This window comes from Labeo rohita, chromosome 23, assembly GCF_022985175.1.
Source record: "Labeo rohita strain BAU-BD-2019 chromosome 23, IGBB_LRoh.1.0, whole genome shotgun sequence".
NCBI classification, from domain to species: Eukaryota; Metazoa; Chordata; class Actinopteri; order Cypriniformes; family Cyprinidae; genus Labeo; species Labeo rohita.
The window spans coordinates 22,449,141-22,461,064 of record NC_066891.1 but is presented as its reverse complement, the minus strand read 5'-3'; the positions used below and the strand labels follow the sequence as shown (position 1 = coordinate 22,461,064).

The following is an 11,924-nucleotide window of genomic DNA, read 5'->3' as shown; positions in this document are numbered from 1 at the left end:
ATATAATATGATATAATATAATATAATATAATATTAGCAATTCATTATATTAAAATATGATATTAAAATGCAACAAAATGTATTCTATTACAATTTTATATAGAATATTATATTAGTTATATTAAAATATGACATTAAAATACTATGGTATAATAGATTTTTATATATAATATAATATATATAATATATTATAATATAATATATACATACGTGTGTGTGAAATTTATATTATAATTTAATTATATTAAAATATATATGTGTGTGCGTGTATTATATTATTATATATAAGATTATATATAATATTCTAAATAAAATTCTAATATTATTTTTACAGCATGTTAATGTCATATTTTAATATAAGTAATTATTAATATAAATTTCACACACACACAATTTATAGTATAATAATTATATTAAAATATGACATTAAAATGCTATAAAAATTATATTAGAATTTGATATAGAATATTACAATATATAACATATACATACACATACGTGTGTGGGGGGGCAATTTATATTTTTGAAATGAATTATATTAAAATATGTGTGTGTGTTATAATATTCTATATAAAATTCTAATATATTATTTTTACAGCATGTTAATGTCATATTTTAATATAAGTAATTATTAATATATATTTCACACACATAAACCTATGTGTATGTATATATTATATTATAATATTCTATATAAAATTCTAATATAATTTCATTAGCATTTTAATGTCATATTTTAATATAATTACTTTCTAATATAGATTTCACACACACACACACACACACAAATAAGTGTATGTATATATTATATTATATTATAATATAATATATAAAGTCTAATATAATTTTTATAGCATTTTAATGTCATATTTTAAAATATTGAATTTTACATTGTATTAATTCATTATATTAAAATATATTAAAATGCAACAAAATTATATTCTGTTACAATTTTATATAGAATATTATAATATATATATAAACACTCATGCATGTGTGTGTGTGTGTGTGTGTGTGAATTTATATTTTAAATTAATTATATTAAAATTTTAATGTCATATTTTAAAATACTGAATTTTACACACAGACACATAAAAATGACAAGAAAACCAAAAGATTCACCTCTCTCACTCTTAGAAATCAAAGCTGTGTCTTAAAACCTGGTGAGCTGCCTAACTAGACAGCATTTTTACACATTCTGTTTTACTCACTGAGTTCTAGCCAGTGATCGCATTACTGCCTCTCATTCCAGTCATTTATTACACAGTATCTTGACATCAAGTTATTGAACCGAACAGCGCAACCTTGCTTATCGTATAGTACAGTCTGTTCTGTGAACCACCTTTCAGGTTACTCAGGTTTCAAATTAGCCAAATGTTCATTCCAAGAAATGAGTGAATTTATATAACATAGAGCAGACATTATCAGAGGTCACTGATGAAACTGTAAAATAGCCCACAGAAGCAGGTTAACAGTGGCCTGTTATGTGCTATGAGCCACAATTACGGCATTCTCGATGAAAGCACCAAAACGATTGAGCATAATGAAAAGCTTGTGCATTATTGATATAAATTTGGTCTGTTTGTTTTATGTCTCTCATTAATAATGAAAGCAGACGTCACTGATATACCCCACTGTTCCCAGAGCAGCTCAGTACAGCACAGATGACACTGCACCTGCACTGACCTCGCTGCTTGATTGTACTCATTGAAATGTGTGTGTTGGAAACCACCTCTAAAGCTGACAAAGACAAAGAGCCCTGAAAGGTTGAAAACAGATGTCACTTTGACATATCGGCCTTGATGGTTCAAATATACAGTATGATGCAACTGTTATGCAGCTTTGAGATAAATGTATGCTGTCTAGAGTTTAGAGCCACATATTCATCCATCCAGAACAGAACTGACAGAACAGACTGTCAGCAATAAAACACAGTGGCAGAGGCAAATAAACTTTTCATCAAAAACCACGAACCAGGGTACAATTATTCCTGCACTGTTGTTCCAACAGATCTCGCAGGACTAAAGAGTGGGACTTAAGCAACAACTACAGTAAAAAGGACTCTTTCATCCAGCATTACACACGCCAATTACACCCACTGACACTGTACAACATGGCTTTGTTTCTGCTCGAACAGAAAAATTTTGCCCTCTCATCACTGACGCATGAGTTTGACTCAGTATGTGTAAAGTAAATCTTTATATCATGGTCAGACAAGAGTAACATGAAACCTGGAAGCAAATGTGAAACATTATTGGCATAATATATACAATACATTTTATGGTATCAGGCAAGGGTCATTTCAGGGGTCAGTTAAAGTTTGGTCTTTTAGGAAGTCATAACAGTGTTGTGTTTGCTTAATGTGACCATTAGATGGCGCGAATGGATATATTAACACACACAACATCTGTGGAATTATTTGAGCTCATGTCTCTGACACAGATTTTGTAATATCCACTCTTGTCAAAATACAATTGCTCTAAACACACCAAAAGTTTGTCAAAACTTGTTTTTATTACAACCAATATGTATTTTAATCACATGAACAACACAGAAACTGGTCTTACACAAATATCATGCAACTTTAAAGCTTCTGGGAGAAAAAGAGGGTATTAAATAGGGCCTGAAACTCTTTACAGAAGTTGCAAGAATGATTTTTTGTATTTTATTTAACAAATGGTCATGGAAATGAGATGCTTAACTCAGAAAATATTAATTACAACCTCAAGAGGCAAAATTAAAAGTTCTACACCACCAGTTAAAGGATTTTTAGGATTTTAGATTTAATAATAATAATAATAATAATAAATGCTTTTTTTTTTTTTTTTTTGAGCAGCAAATCAGAATATTACAATGAATTCTGAAGGATCATGTGACTGGAGTAATGATGCTAAAAATTCAGTTTTATAATAATAAGAATAAATTATTATAAATATAATATAATATATAATATAAATATATTCAGATAGAAAACTTTTACTTTAAAGTAGAGATATTTTAAAATTGTACTGGTTTTGCTATACTTTGGATCAAATAAATACAAGATCGGTGAGCAGAAGAAACTTTTTTAAAAAATATTAAAAATCTTACTGTTCAAAGACTTTTGACTGGTAGTGTATGAGATGTTATTATCTGTTAAATTTTATGTGAGCTTTGAATTTCTGAAAACTCATTACCAAAATATGTCACACATATTTAAATAAAGTTTAACACCCTGATTTATGTCAATTGTTCGCATAGAAAATAGGTGTTGCCACCTTTCTTTAAAACATATTATATATAATATAAAGAAATATATAAAAATATTTGTCTGATGACTTTATTATTATGCTAATAATATTTATGCAAAAATAATTTTACATTAGATAATTGTTTAACATACATAACAATTATCACAACATAAATGGGGTTTTGTATGTTTTACAGCTTGCTTTATTTAATACAATTAATCAATACAAAATTACAAAATTATTTTATCAGAAATATGCCTTTTTTAAAAATAAGAGTTTAATGTAATTAATTTTTAAACATTTTTACATTTTATTAAAGTCATTATAGTATGAAACAGGGTGGGACTGAAAGACGTGGAAGCGACATGAGACTGCTGGTTCGATTGCTAATGAGAGACTAGCGAGACACACAGCTCAAAAACAGCTGAGCTTTTATTATCCCACAGTCGACCGTGTCCGTTCTTTCCGGTCATGCGTATGTGAAGTTAGGCAGCACTTTTATTAAACTAGATTTATTTGAGAGTGTTGAAAGTTGTGTTATGATGCTACTCTGTGCATTCGTCAAATAAAACAGTTCACATTTTAAAAACGTTTTTTTGGTGTTTCCAGGTTTTCTACAAAGTAAACCGGAAAAACAAGGGTGTATGACATCGTTGGCAGGTGACACAAGGTATGGGCTACTAGTTAAAATTGATTATTTATTTGTTTTTAAAGGGGCCATCGGATGCAAAGTTCACTTTTACATGTTTGAACATTAATGTGTGTTGGCAGTGTATGTACAAATCTACCCTATAATAATAAAAATCCATGCAGTGGTTTTTACTTAATCTGTAAAAATAATATTCCCTTTTTCAAATTGAGCCATTCTCAGATGCCTGTCACACTGACAGAGGCCGCTCCCACGATAGTTGATTGACATGAGCGTTTTACCTCAGATCGGCTGTAACAGTCTGACCTCCATTGTTTCGATGCCGGAGCAGGGATGTAAGTTAGACAAGAATATCTCCGATTGAGCGATTGAGGTGTTGTGTTGCTGAATGTAATAATGAACATAGTGGTCGTCATTTACTCCCGACATCTGAGCCGCTGAAGATGCACTGGATTACCTTTGTTTGTGAAGGGAATGCGCCTCCTGATCTACATAAATGCGTCTATATTTGCACAAATCTTTCATGATCCAGCTTCACCTACAGCAGAAGTGAGTATAAGGGGTTTTTTTTATTATCAGTTACAATCACCTTTCCTAATAACGTGCTAGTTAGCAAGTTTAGCAGCTAAATGCGGTAAACGCAGCTCAAGTAAACAGGCTCGTCACTCCACAGAGAGAAGAGAGGGGCGGGGCGAGCAGAGCTCATTTGCATTTAAAGGAACCATCCCTTAGAATGAGATGATTTTTGCAGAGCTCATTTTGACAAGATAAAAAGGGTGTTTTTTACACAACCACTGAGAATTTTTAACCAAAGTATATTATAGACTTTTCATTAAGACCCTAAAGAATCATATCAACTTGTGGAAAATGGGCATCTGATGACCCATTTAAACATTCTTGGAAACATTAGAAATAATGTAAGTACACAACAAAATATATAGTGTTTTTTGAATATTTCAACTAAGAATATCCTACTTGTCGTGCCTTTAAGTCAAAGTATGTGCATGTAGAATCGACAAGATGTATTTCTCATCAGACAAAACCAAAAAGGATTTCTGAACCCACTTTTGTCACTGTCGCCACCACAACCATTACATGCAGACCGGCGGACTGCGGGGTCCCAGTCCTCAGAGACAGAGCAACAACAGCAGAAATCCTGTTAGTATCATTATCACAGTTATTTAGGCCAAGTATATAGGACAGGGGACTAAAATACGGTTATACATTAATTAAGCCCACCATGAAATAGAATATGTAATATCCAGCAGCACTGGGGATATTTTCTGTGCCTCCCCAGGGGTTTTGCATTCCTCAGTCGAGTGTGGCAAGGCTGCTGACAGCTATTACAGTCATAACAGTAACAAAATCCCTCAATGCTTCAGCACTGCACAGATAATTGCTGTCTTACAGGAAACAAATGCAGTCGATTTTCCATTCAAAAAGTCTTATTTATAAGTACTATAAATATGTTTTAGAATAATTTTGTAGCAAACAATGCCATCAGCACACCTGTATTATTTTGATTTCTGATATACAATGCCAGTTTTGCTTTTCTTGCAGTTTTGTTTGTGCTGGATTGCACTATTTGATTAAAAAAAAAAATATATTGAATGCATCACCCATGGATGAAGGCTTGTTCCTCTTTATAAATCAATAAAAGATTAAGTGAAGTCTCTTATTGATCTGCCTCAGTCTCAAAGACTCTGGAGGATTGGGACAAATCTCCTTCTTTTATGAGGCAATGCGAACCACTTAGTTAGCACAGACAGCAACCAGTTTCTCTGTCCTGTCTCCAGCAGGCTGTTCTTGTGGGTGAACACATTAACTATGTGCTTATTTGAAGTTTGGGGAGCACCACCTTTGTCAGGGTCCCAGAAGGGGCCCTTAATAAGGCTCTAGGGTTCAGCCAGGAGGACAGTCTCTGAATAAAGCAGATCATTACAGACTAATTATGGTGCATGTGGATGCTCACATTCCTGCCTCACCTAGTGTGGGAGGCAGTATTCAGCATAAAAAAATGTATTGATCATCAAGTAACTATAAAGGTTTAAGCCAAAAGTCCAGTGACCCAAATGCTTGGCAGTAATGATCTATCAATAGCATCTTTGTAGACACCTTAATTGATTTATTAAAAGTTAATCTACAAGAAATGTTCACTGATGTCAAAATATCACAACTGACTCCCTCCAAATAACTGAAGCTACAAAGAAAGACAAAGCAGACTGTGTTATGAAGACATAAAACGATTAAAGATTAAAAGAATCATTACTATTAAAGTTTTATAAATCTCAATTGAATACTAACCCATTCTAGGTTCATTAAAAAGATTTATTTAATCATTAAAAAGGTTCATCAAAATAAGATGGCTTATGAGAGTCATTTGTTTGAGAATCCAACTATACTGGTAAGTCTATTCATGATTCACCAAAAAAAAGCCTAGTCATAAAAGCCATTGTGTGGGATTCGGACTACCCTGTTGTCCGAATTTATGATTCACAATGATTCACAAAAGATTAGGCTCATAAGAGTCATTCGAATGGGAAGCGGGCTACACTTGGTGCACTGAATGTTTATAATTCACTAAAAAAGAGCAGGCTCATTTAAATCATTAGTTTGTGAATTGGACTATACTGTTTACCACCCTGGGCTGCGTTTCCAAAAGCAACTACGGTCGCATATTTCTGTCGTTAACAATAGAATTCATTGGAACTTGCAACCATAGGTAGCTAACAATGCTTTTGGGAAACACACCATGTTTAATGGCACTCACTTAAAGGATCTGACTTATAAGAGTCATTCGTTCACAACCCAGAATAAACATTTATGATTTATCAAAAAGAGACAGCTTATAAAAGTCATTAGTGTGGAAGCCTCTGCCACTGAATAAAAAAAGGTAGAATCAGAATTGTGAGATATAAACTCACAATTGCGAGTAATAAAGTCAGAATTGTGAGAAAATCATGCTATTCTGACTTTATTTCTCAGAATTGTGAGATTTTCTCACAATTATGACTTTTTTTTTTAGAAGTGTGAGTTTACATGTCACTGTTCTGACTTTATAATACGCAATTGTGAATTATTAAGTCAGAATTGAGAGATATAAACTTGAAATTCTGGGAACATATCAGTCTTTTTCCCCCTATAAAATTGGGGGAAAAAAGTCAGAATTACGAGATATAAACTCGCTATTGCGAAAAGTTTTTATCTTGCCATTCTGACTTTATTTCTTGCAATTGTTAGTTTATATCACATAATTCTGAGTAAAAAATAAAAATTAACATACTAAAATAAGTCTGAATTGTAAGATACAAAATTGTAAGGTACAAAAAAATCTGAATTGCAATGCTGACTTCATTTATATCTTTATATCTCAGAATTCTGTCTGTGTAACTCACAATTGCAAGAAAAAAGTCAGATTTGCCAGTTTTTTATCACTTGCAATTCTGACTTTATTTCTTGCAGTTGTGAGTTTATATAACGCAATTAGAAGTTGTATGATGCAGCTGCGAGAAAAAAGTCAGAATTGGGAGATATAAACTCACAGTTGCAAGAAAAAAGTCAGAATTGCAATTCTGAACTAATTTCTCAGAATTCTAAGTTTATATCTCGCAGTTCTGACTTTACAACACACAATTGTGAATTATTAAGTCAGAATTGAGAGATATAAACTTGCAATTCTGAGAATATATCAATCTTTGGGAATTATAAACTCGCAATTGGGAGTTCATATCTCACCATTTTGAGAAAAAAAAGTCAGAGTTTCACGCAATTACGAGAAAAAAGTCAGATTTGCGAGATACAAACTCGCACTCTTTTATATCTCGTAATTCTGAATTTATCAATCGCAGTTCTGATTTTATTTTTGGCAATTGTGAGTTTATATCACGCAATTGTGTGAAAAAAAGTCGAAATTGTGAGATACACATTCGCATTTGTGAGAAAATCGTCAGAATTGCGTTAGAATTCGTGAATTTTTATCACTTACAATTCTGAGAAAAAAAATAAGAATTATTACACTATATTTCGCAATTCTGAGTTTATATCTCGGAACTGCTAGTTTATATCTCGCAATTCTGAGAAAAAAGTCAGAATTGTGGTGAAAAGTAAAAATTGCAAGATATAAGCTCACAATTAAGTAAGAATTGCACTTCTGACTTCATTTCTCAGAATTCTGGGTTTAAAAAAAACAGAATTGCGAGTTTGTATCACACACTTCTGAGAAAAAAAACTGAGTTAATGATGGAAAATCGCAAAAAAAAAAAAATCAAACAAAACAAAAAACATAGGAATGGTCGAGTTGTCTCTTAATGAACTACTTAAGAGAGTCGACTCAAAAGAGTTATTCGTTCAGGAATAGTAATACATTGGTCAGAGTATCACGTTTTGTGCTCCACAATGAGTGAATGCGCAAAAGAACTGTTCACACTATTACAATATATCTACTGTCAGACTATTTTAGTACGGTGTATCTTAAATACACGTTCGAATCTTCCACGGAAACGTAATGAAAATCATTCCATTTCGGTATTTTCCGAATGGAAAAGGTTCTGAATAAGCCTTGCTTTAGGATGAAGGGTTCGTGTGCCGTGTCTTGGTGGCAGTAGTGCGCTGCGCGCAAAGCTCTCCATGGATCCATTCGTCACGGTCAGAGCCGCTATCTGGGCGGAGAGAAAGAAACCCAACTAACACTCCAGCAGACACTCAGCAGAGCAGCAGCCGCAATTCAAAACTGAGGACGCACACTGGGGAATATCTTGCGGACGTGGTAAATAAAAGAAAATATAAGCATCTCAACCCAAGCAATCGCATTTTCTTTTGGATTTCCAACGGTTTTGATGTCGGCTGATCTGGTGTGAAGCGTTTACCAGTTCAACTTCTGTGTTTAAGGAGAGGAGATACATTTCAGCTATATTCGGGTCTCGTAAACGGAATGAATGACCAAGACAAAGGTTGACACCGGTTCCCCGACGCATTTTGTCTCGTCGAAGGAGAAGAGGCAAAAGCAGAAAATGGAGAGCAGCAACGGCGAACAAGAGCAGCCGCAGCCGTCACAACAGCAGCCGCCTGCGCAGCCGCTACAAGTTACCGAGAAAAAGAAAATACACCGGGCACCGTCTCCAGCAAGACCCAAAGATGTGCCCGGGTGGTCCCTTACTAAAATCCGCGGCGGTATCGGCACGCCGACGCTGAGCGTCAAACCGGGGGCCATATATTTAGGCGGCCGCGTGTCCAGACGTAGTCCGGTTACCGGGAAGGAGACAAAAACAGAGAAGAGTAAACCACCCGGCAAACCCGCGCTGTCCGCGGCCGGTGCTCAGAAGGGCAGCGTGAAGTCTAATAAAAGCGGCCGGAGAAAAGTTTCGGACGCCAGCATCGGATCGGATGATTTAAGCAAGGACTCCGGCTGCGCACCGGGAAAACTCTCACCCACCGACAGCAGTTCCGAGCTCTCCGACTGCGCCTCCGAGGAGAATAAAGTCTCCACAGATGCTCTTAGCAGCGACACCGAGACCAGCAGCCGCGGGGGGATCGACGGCGAAAAAGCGGCAGCGGAACATAGACTGTTGGACAAGAGTGGTCAGACCAAAACCAGCTTGGAGAAAGACCGGCTCTCGCTTGGAATGGACACCGGAGAGGGGAGCGTCTCTCCCGGGGACGAGCGTTCGCTCACCTCGTTCGACAGCAGGATGCCCGCCAGCACGTCCTTGGCGTTTTCGGACCTGACTGAGGAATTAATGGACGGGATGCATGAGGAATTAGTCAGGGAAATAGAAGAACTCAGGTCGGAGAATGATTATTTAAAGGTAACATAATGATTATATTATTTTTTTTGTATTGTAAAATCAAAGCAGTGCCTTTTTGACGTATAACACTATGGCAACCACAGTTTCCACCTAAATATCTTAGTTGAGACATTCAGGTTAAGGTTCAACTTGATGTTATTGTCTGGTTCTTTCGAAACCATGAATGTGTTGGTGCTTTAAACGCCCATGAACCAAAACACTGTTCTCAGAAACATAACGCAACATCAAAACCTCCAAAATAACCAGCTTAAGAACAAAACAGAACCAAAATGGTACTTGATGCACAGAGATGTTCTCGCAGAACCTTTAAAGAACTACAATTTTTCCAAAGTGTACAGTTAGACATACTACAGTATATTTTTTGTTTATGACTATTACTATACTATAAAAAAATGAAACCTACTCAAGATGAAAATATTAGATTATTGCATGAATTGGTAACACTTTACAATAAGGTTCATTAGCTAACTACATTAGTTAACATGCACTAATAATAAACAATACCTCTACAGCATTTATTAATTTCAACATTTACTAATGCATTATTAAAATCACAAGTTGTTTTTTAACAATACTTAATGCACTGTGAACTAAGGTGAACAATGAATGACTGTATTTGTATTAACTACCAATAACAAATATTAATGTAATAAATATATTGTTCATTGTTTGTTCATGTTAGTTAATACATTAACATTAACTAATGAAACCTTATTATAAAGTGTTACCCATTAATTTCTAAAAATCAAATAAAAGTGGCACGTTAATTACACTTTAGCCCACTTAGAAATGAATTACTGAATCAAGAAGTTTCGAAATTCATTTAGCCACGTGGAAATTATAGAAATTATTGTGAGATGGAAACAAGACGTTTTTATGATGATAAAAACATGTTTTACCATGCAATTAGTCAAAATAACTGTAGTGAGTATAGTATTCTGGTGGAAAGTAGTCATAATGGTACATTTTTTGCAAGGTAACCAGTATAATACTGTTTTTCTGCCATATATCATTATCTAAATGTCTATGTTCCTTAGCCACACATGCCAGTGTTTTCCCTTCAGACTGGAAATACTGTATTCATTCTTCTCGCCAGGCATATATTTAAGATCCTTATTTACTATCATATGGGTTTGTCATTTCTCCAGCATTACTATGAGTCATATGTAAGAGATAAACAGTGATTCTTTTGTAATCTCGGTTTTCATAAACTATCACAAGACTATGACGGAATCAAATCTGTTTCATGTGTCATGCCTAATAAGAAAGCGTTAAAAAGGCTAGTTGCTCTTGCGCGGGTGTTTGCTTGAATAATGCAGCTGTTTGTACAGATGCTGCAGCAGTCAGTCCACTGCGCCCGCACCCACTTTTCACTCCATTGTTTATCCGCGCGCTGAGCACGTGACGCGTGCTGCAGTAGTTGACCTATATTCACTGGAAATGTGTGACAGCACGCGGTGGCCCACTGCATCTATCAGACACTGAAAGCGGGATGCATTTTTTACCCATTTGGGGTATAAATATTTTATCTGGGTTTGGAGCAAAACTGCTTTCTAAACATGGCCCTATTATGTAAACTGTGTAGTAAAAGAGTCTCGAGGAAAATCGTAATGTTGTGTAATACATTTGATGCAGTTATTAGTTCCAACTCAAATGGCTTTTCATGCTGCTCTTGATCCTGGGGTCAGAAGCATCATGTGCATTTTTTGAGGTTGACACCACTGGGTAGATCATTCTCTATATCTAAAATGCCAAGTGTACTTGCAAAATGCATAGTCATGTCTAAAATGATGCATTGTTTGTGTCTGTATATCAGGATGAGATGGAGGAGCTTCGCTCTGAGATGCTGGAGATGAGAGACATGTACATGGAGGAGGATGTCTATCAGCTCCAAGAGCTCAGACAGCAGCTGGATCAGGCCAACAAGACCTGCCGCATCCTGCAGTATCGCCTTAAGAAGGCAGAGAGACGCAGCATCCGCGTTGCCCAGACCGGACAAGTGGATGGGGAGCTTATCCGAACACTGGAGCAAGACGTCAAGGTTAGAGCAAGTTATTGTGTGACTTATTCTGTTAGCTAATTGTGATTCGCAAGTGATTGCTTTAAGTTGAGTTTGACTCAAACTATGCCTTGTGTACTTTAAATCCTGAAAGACACTGTATTTGCAGATAATACAATTCTAACTAAATAAAATGCCATTTTAAGTGATCTTAAAGGGATAGTTCACCCAAAAAGGAAAAT

General features: G+C 35.1%; 1 protein-coding gene across 2 annotated transcripts in view; it reads left to right on the top strand.

Moving 5' to 3' along the window:
- Positions 1 to 8,568: 8,568 nt before the first annotated feature.
- soga1 (suppressor of glucose, autophagy associated 1) overlaps positions 8,569 to 11,924 on the top strand; it is a 67,197-nt gene continuing 63,841 nt past the window's right edge. For both annotated transcript variants that reach the window (XM_051096364.1, XM_051096363.1), the window contains exons 1-2: positions 8,569 to 9,683; positions 11,500 to 11,724. In XM_051096364.1, coding sequence (XP_050952321.1) covers positions 8,814 to 9,683; positions 11,500 to 11,724 — 1,095 coding nt within the window. In that variant the 5' untranslated portion in view covers positions 8,569 to 8,813. The remainder of the gene's footprint in view (positions 9,684 to 11,499; positions 11,725 to 11,924) is intronic.